The following is a 7500-nucleotide window of genomic DNA, read 5'->3' on the forward strand; positions in this document are numbered from 1 at the left end:
GTGTGCATGTCTGTGTGTGCGTGTGTTTCTCTGTGTATGTGTGTTTGTGTGTGTCTGTATGTGTGTGTGTGTGTCTCTGTGTGTGTGTATGTATGTATGTGTGTGTGTGTGTCTGTGTGTGTCTGTCTGTGTGTGTGTGTGTGTGTGTCTGTGTGTGTGTCTGTGTGTCTGTGTGTGTGTCTGTGTCTGTCTGTGTGTATGTCTGTGTGTATGTCTGTGTGTGTGTCTGTGTCTGTGTGTGTGTGTCTGTGTGTGTGTGTCTGTGTCTGTGTGTGTCTGTGTGTGTGTCTGTGTCTGTGTGTGTGTGTCTGTGTCTGTGTCTGTGTGTGTCTGTGTGTGTGTCTGTGTGTCTGTGTGTGTGTCTGTGTCTGTCTGTGTGTATGTCTGTGTGTGTGTCTGTGTGTGTGTGTGTGTGTCTGTGTGTGTGTGTGTGTGTCTGTGTGTGTGTCTGTGTGTGTGTCTGTGTGTGTGTGTGTCTGTGTGTGTGTGTCTGTGTGTGTGTGTGTCTGTGTGTGTGTCTGTGTGTGTGTGTCTGTGTGTGTATGTGTCTGTGTGTCTGTATGTCTGTGTGTCTGTATGTCTGTGTGTGTGTGTCTGTGTGTGTGTCTGTGTGTGTGTATGTCTGTGTGTGTATGTGTCTGTGTGTCTGTATGTCTGTGTGTCTGTATGTCTGTGTGTGTGTGTGTCTGTGTGTGTGTGTGTCTGTGTGTGTGTATGTATGCATGTGTGTGTGTGTCTGTGTGTGTCTGTCTGTGTGTGTGTGTGTGTGTGTCTCTGTGTGTGTGTGTGTGTATATGTATGTGTGTGTATGTGTGTGTCTGTGTGTGTCTGTGTGTCTCTGTGTGTCTGTCTCTGTGTTTGTGTGTCTGTGTGTGTATGTATGTGTGTGTGTGTGTGTGTCTCTGTGTGTGTTTTTGTGTGTCACCAAACCTTAATTCTTCTTCTTTCAGGTCACTCTGGCTGAAGCTGAGGAGAAACATCAGAAGATCATCAGTCAGCTGGAGGAGGAGATGTTTGACCTGACAGAAAAGGTGGAGACTCTGAGAGACACAGTGAAGATACTGATGAAGAAGCTCATTAAGACTGACAGAGAGTGTGATGAGAGAATAAACGTAAGTGAGAAAAAAACCTTGTATTAATCAGATCCTTTATCAAAACCAAGAGGACTTTAATTCTGTTTAAGTGTAAAACACTCAAATTTAAACTTCTTATACTCCATGTATTTTACTCCATGTGAGTTACTGAAGGTAAACATTTCCCCTCAGGAATCTGCTACTGTGTGTGTGTGTCTGTGTCTGTGCGTGTGTCTGTGTGTGTGCGTGTGTGTCTGTGCGTGTGTGTCTGTGCGTGTGTGTCTGTGCGTGTGTGTCTGTGCGTGTGTGTCTGTGTGTGTGTATGTGTCTGTGTGTGTGTGTCTGTGTGTATGTGTGTCTGTTTGTGTGTCTTTGTGTGTATGTGTGCGTGTGTGTCTGTGCGTGTGTGTCTGTGTGTGTATGTATGCATGTGTGTGTGTCTGTGCGTGTGTGTCTGTCTGTGTGTATGTATGCATGTGTGTGTGTGTCTGTGTGTGTGTGTATGTGTGTGTGTCTGTGTGTGTGTGTATGTGTGTGTGTGTCTGTGTGTCTTTGTGTGTATGTATGCATGTGTGTGACTGTGTGTGTTTGTATGTGTGTGTGTGTTTGTATGTGTGTGTCTCTGTGTGTCTCTGTGTGTATGTATGTATGTATGTGTGTGTGTGTGTGTGTGTGTATATGTGTGTGTGTGTGTGTGTGTGTATTTCCTCATATTTTGGGGACATTTTGTCCTTTTCCCTACAATACATTTAGACTGTTCTCATGAGTAATGAGTCAGTATTTAAAAGTGTCTGAATGTGTGTGTAGAAGTGAATAAAGTCACTAAGCCTTAATTCTTCTTCTTTCAGGTCACTCTGGCTGAAGCTGAGGAGAAACATCAGAAAGATGTGGAGACCATCCATCAGCTGGAGAAAGAGAAAGATGAGATGAAGAAGACTCTGAACAACAAAGAGGAGTTTCTAAAGGTAAACATTTCCCCTCATGAATCTGCTATTGTGTGTGTGTGTGTGTGTCTCTGTGTGTGTGTGTGTGTGTGTGTGTATGTGTGTGTGTGTGTGTCTCTGTGTGTGTTTGTGTGTGTCACTAAACCTTAATTCTTCTTCTTTCAGGTCACTCTGGCTGAAGCTGAGGAGAAACATCAGAAGACCATCAGTCAGCTGGAGGAGGAGATGTTTGACCTGACAGAAAAGGTGGAGACTCTGAGAGACACAGTGAAGATACTGATGAAGAAGCTCATTAAGACTGACAGAGAGTGTGATGAGAGAATAAACGTAAGTGAGAAAAAAACCTTGTATTAATCAGATCCTTTATCAAAACCAAGAGGACTTTAATTCTGTTTAAGTGTAAAACGCTCAAATTTAAACTTCTTATACTCCATGTATTTTACTCCATGTGAGTTACTGAAGGTAAACATTTCCCCTCAGGAATCTGCTACTGTGTGTCTGTGTGTGTGTGTGTCTGTGTGTGTGTGTGTGTGTGTGTGTGTGTCTGTGTGTGTCTGTGTCTGTGTGTGTATGTCTGTGTGTGTGTGTGTGTCTGTGTGTGTGTATGTCTGTCTGTGTGTGTCTGTGTATGTCTGTGTGTGTCTGTGTGTGTGTCTGTGTGTGTATGTGTATGTCTGTGTGTGTGTGTATGTCTGTGTGTGTCTGTGTATGTCTGTGTGTGTCTGTGTATGTCTGTGTCTGTGTGTGTATGTCTGTGTGTGTATGTCTGTGTGTGTGTGTGTCTGTGTCTGTGTGTGTCTGTGTATGTCTGTGTGTGTCTGTATGTCTGTGTGTGTGTGTGCGTGTGTGTGTGTGTGTGCGTGTGTGTGTGTCTGTGTGTGTGTGTGTGTCTGTATGTGTGTGTGTCTGTATGTGTGTGTGTGTGTATGTGTGTGTGTGTATGTGTGTGTGTGTGTCTGTGTGTGTGTGTGTGTGTGGTTCCTCATATTTCGGGGACATTTTGTCCTTTTCCCTACAATACATTTAGACTGTTCTCATGAGTAATGAGTCAGTATTTAAAAGTGTCTGAATGTGTGTGTAGAAGTGAATAAAGTCACTAAGCCTTAATTCTTCTTCTTTCAGGTCACTCTGGCTGAAGCTGAGGAGAAACATCAGAAAGATGTGGAGACCATCCATCAGCTGGAGAAAGAGAAAGATGAGATGAAGAAGACTCTGAACAACAAAGAGGAGTTTCTAAAGGTAAACATTTCCCCTCATGAATCTGCTATTGTGTGTGTGTGTGTGTGTCTCTGTGTGTGTGTGTGTGTGTGTGTGTATGTGTGTGTGTGTGTGTCTCTGTGTGTGTTTGTGTGTGTCACTAAACCTTAATTCTTCTTCTTTCAGGTCACTCTGGCTGAAGCTGAGGAGAAACATCAGAAGACCATCAGTCAGCTGGAGGAGGAGATGTTTGACCTGACAGAAAAGGTGGAGACTCTGAGAGACACAGTGAAGATACTGATGAAGAAGCTCATTAAGACTGACAGAGAGTGTGATGAGAGAATAAACGTAAGTGAGAAAAAAACCTTGTATTAATCAGATCCTTTATCAAAACCAAGAGGACTTTAATTCTGTTTAAGTGTAAAACGCTCAAATTTAAACTTCTTATACTCCATGTATTTTACTCCATGTGAGTTACTGAAGGTAAACATTTCCCCTCAGGAATCTGCTACTGTGTGTCTGTGTGTGTGTGTGTCTGTGTGTGTGTGTGTGTGTGTGTGTGTGTCTGTGTGTGTCTGTGTCTGTGTGTGTATGTCTGTGTGTGTGTGTGTGTCTGTGTGTGTGTATGTCTGTCTGTGTGTGTCTGTGTATGTCTGTGTGTGTCTGTGTGTGTGTCTGTGTGTGTATGTGTATGTCTGTGTGTGTGTGTATGTCTGTGTGTGTCTGTGTATGTCTGTGTGTGTCTGTGTATGTCTGTGTCTGTGTGTGTATGTCTGTGTGTGTATGTCTGTGTGTGTGTGTGTCTGTGTCTGTGTGTGTCTGTGTATGTCTGTGTGTGTCTGTATGTCTGTGTGTGTGTGTGCGTGTGTGTGTGTGTGTGCGTGTGTGTGTGTCTGTGTGTGTGTGTGTGTCTGTATGTGTGTGTGTCTGTGTGTGTGTCTGTGTGTCTGTGTGTGTGTGTCTGTGTGTGTGTCTGTGTGTGTGTCTGTGTGTGTGTGTGTGTCTGTGTGTGTGTCTGTGTGTAGTTCCTCATATTTCGGGGACATTTTGTCCTTTTCCCTACAATACATTTAGACTGTTCTCATGAGTAATGAGTCAGTATTTAAAAGTGTCTGAATGTGTGTGTAGAAGTGAATAAAGTCACTAAGCCTTAATTCTTCTTCTTTCAGGTCACTCTGGCTGAAGCTGAGGAGAAACATCAGAAGGATGTGGAGACCATCCATCAGCTGGAGAAAGAGAAAGATGAGATGAAGAAGACTCTGAACAACAAAGAGGAGTTTCTAAAGGTAAACATTTCCCCTCATGAATCTGCTATTGTGTGTCTCTGTGTGTGTGTGTCTGTGTGTCTGTGTGTGTGTGTGTCTGTGTGTGTGTGTGTCTGTGTGTGTGTGTCTGTGTGTGTGTGTCTGTGTGTGTGTGTGTCTGTGTGTGTGTGTCTGTGTGTCTGTGTGTGCATGTCTGTGTGTGCGTGTGTTTCTCTGTGTATGTGTGTTTGTGTGTATCTGTATGTGTGTGTGTCTGTCTGTCTGTGTGTGTGTGTGTCTCTGTGTGTGTGTATGTATGTATGTGTGTGTGTGTGTCTGTGTGTGTCTGTCTGTGTGTGTGTGTGTGTGTCTCTGTGTGTGTGTGTGTGTATATGTATGTGTGTGTCTGTGTGTGTGTGTCTCTGTGTGTGTGTGTGTCTCTGTGTGTCTGTCTCTGTGTTTGTGTGTCTGTGTGTGTATGTATGTGTGTGTGTGTGTGTGTGTGTGTGTCTCTGTGTGTGTTTTTGTGTGTCACCAAACCTTAATTCTTCTTCTTTCAGGTCACTCTGGCTGAAGCTGAGGAGAAACATCAGAAGACCATCAGTCAGCTGGAGGAGGAGATGTTTGACCTGACAGAAAAGGTGGAGACTCTGAGAGACACAGTGAAGATACTGATGAAGAAGCTCATTAAGACTGACAGAGAGTGTGATGAGAGAATAAACGTAAGTGAGAAAAAAACCTTGTATTAATCAGATCCTTTATCAAAACCAAGAGGACTTTAATTCTGTTTAAGTGTAAAACGCTCAAATTTAAACTTCTTATACTCCATGTATTTTACTCCATGTGAGTTACTGAAGGTAAACATTTCCCCTCAGGAATCTGCTACTGTGTGTCTGTGTGTGTGTGTGTGTCTGTGTGTGTGTGTGTGTGTGTGTGTGTGTCTGTGTGTGTCTGTGTCTGTGTGTGTATGTCTGTGTGTGTGTGTGTGTCTGTGTGTGTGTATGTCTGTCTGTGTGTGTCTGTGTATGTCTGTGTGTGTCTGTGTGTGTGTCTGTGTGTGTATGTGTATGTCTGTGTGTGTGTGTATGTCTGTGTGTGTCTGTGTATGTCTGTGTGTGTCTGTGTATGTCTGTGTCTGTGTGTGTATGTCTGTGTGTGTATGTCTGTGTGTGTGTGTGTCTGTGTCTGTGTGTGTCTGTGTATGTCTGTGTGTGTCTGTATGTCTGTGTGTGTGTGTGCGTGTGTGTGTGTGTGTGCGTGTGTGTGTGTCTGTGTGTGTGTGTGTGTCTGTATGTGTGTGTGTCTGTATGTGTGTGTGTGTGTATGTGTGTGTGTGTATGTGTGTGTGTGTGTCTGTGTGTGTGTGTGTGTGTGTGTGTGTGTGTGTGTGTAGTTCCTCATATTTCGGGGACATTTTGTCCTTTTCCCTACAATACATTTAGACTGTTCTCATGAGTAATGAGTCAGTATTTAAAAGTGTCTGAATGTGTGTGTAGAAGTGAATAAAGTCACTAAGCCTTAATTCTTCTTCTTTCAGGTCACTCTGGCTGAAGCTGAGGAGAAACATCAGAAGGATGTGGAGACCATCCATCAGCTGGAGAAAGAGAAAGATGAGATGAAGAAGACTCTGAACAACAAAGAGGAGTTTCTAAAGGTAAACATTTCCCCTCATGAATCTGCTATTGTGTGTCTCTGTGTGTGTGTGTCTGTGTGTCTGTGTGTGTGTGTGTCTGTGTGTGTGTGTGTCTGTGTGTGTGTGTCTGTGTGTGTGTGTCTGTGTGTGTGTGTGTCTGTGTGTGTGTGTCTGTGTGTCTGTGTGTGCATGTCTGTGTGTGCGTGTGTTTCTCTGTGTATGTGTGTTTGTGTGTATCTGTATGTGTGTGTGTCTGTCTGTCTGTGTGTGTGTGTGTCTCTGTGTGTGTGTATGTATGTATGTGTGTGTGTGTGTCTGTGTGTGTCTGTCTGTGTGTGTGTGTGTGTGTCTCTGTGTGTGTGTATATGTATGTGTGTGTCTGTGTGTGTGTGTCTCTGTGTGTGTGTGTGTCTCTGTGTGTCTGTCTCTGTGTTTGTGTGTCTGTGTGTGTATGTATGTGTGTGTGTGTGTGTGTGTGTGTGTCTCTGTGTGTGTTTTTGTGTGTCACCAAACCTTAATTCTTCTTCTTTCAGGTCACTCTGGCTGAAGCTGAGGAGAAACATCAGAAGACCATCAGTCAGCTGGAGGAGGAGATGTTTGACCTGACAGAAAAGGTGGAGACTCTGAGAGACACAGTGAAGATACTGATGAAGAAGCTCATTAAGACTGACAGAGAGTGTGATGAGAGAATAAACGTAAGTGAGAAAAAAACCTTGTATTAATCAGATCCTTTATCAAAACCAAGAGGACTTTAATTCTGTTTAAGTGTAAAACGCTCAAATTTAAACTTCTTATACTCCATGTATTTTACTCCATGTGAGTTACTGAAGGTAAACATTTCCCCTCAGGAATCTGCTACTGTGTGTCTGTGTGTGTGTGTCTGTGTCTGTGCGTGTGTCTGTGTCTGTGCGTGTGTGTCTGTGCGTGTGTGTCTGTGCGTGTGTGTCTGTGTGTGTGTATGTGTCTGTGTGTGTATGTGTCTGTGTGTGTGTGTCTGTGTGTATGTGTGTCTGTTTGTGTGTGTCTTTGTGTGTGTGTGTCTGTGTGTGTATGTATGCATGTGTGTGTGTGTCTGTGCGTGTGTGTCTGTGTGTATGTATGCATGTGTGTGTGTGTCTGTGTGTGTGTATGTGTGTGTGTGTCTGTGTGTCTTTGTGTGTATGTATGCATGTGTGTGACTGTGTGTGTTTGTGTGTGTGTGTGTTTGTATGTGTGTGTCTCTGTGTGTCTCTGTGTGTATGTATGTATGTATGTGTGTGTGTGTGTGTGTGTGTGTGTGTGTGTGTGTGTGTGTGTGTGTGTAGTTCCTCATATTTCGGGGACATTTTGTCCTTTTCCCTACAATACATTTAGACTGTTCTCATGAGTAATGAGTCAGTATTTAAAAGTGTCTGAATGTGTGTGTAGAA

The 7500-nt window shown here is 43.6% G+C and overlaps 1 protein-coding gene across 1 annotated transcript in view; it reads left to right on the forward strand.

The window, feature by feature from the left end:
* The window catches only part of LOC131356018 (centromere-associated protein E-like), a 59954-nt gene that overhangs the window by 46625 nt on the left and 5829 nt on the right, over positions 1–7500 (forward strand). Inside the window, exons 12-18 of the mRNA XM_058394738.1 lie at positions 2183–2344; positions 3140–3256; positions 3401–3562; positions 4384–4500; positions 5019–5180; positions 5996–6112; positions 6625–6786. Coding sequence (XP_058250721.1) covers positions 2183–2344; positions 3140–3256; positions 3401–3562; positions 4384–4500; positions 5019–5180; positions 5996–6112; positions 6625–6786 — 999 coding nt within the window. The remainder of the gene's footprint in view (positions 1–2182; positions 2345–3139; positions 3257–3400; positions 3563–4383; positions 4501–5018; positions 5181–5995; positions 6113–6624; positions 6787–7500) is intronic.

Source organism: Hemibagrus wyckioides, linkage group LG07, assembly GCF_019097595.1.
Source record: "Hemibagrus wyckioides isolate EC202008001 linkage group LG07, SWU_Hwy_1.0, whole genome shotgun sequence".
Taxonomy (NCBI): Eukaryota; Metazoa; Chordata; class Actinopteri; order Siluriformes; family Bagridae; genus Hemibagrus; species Hemibagrus wyckioides.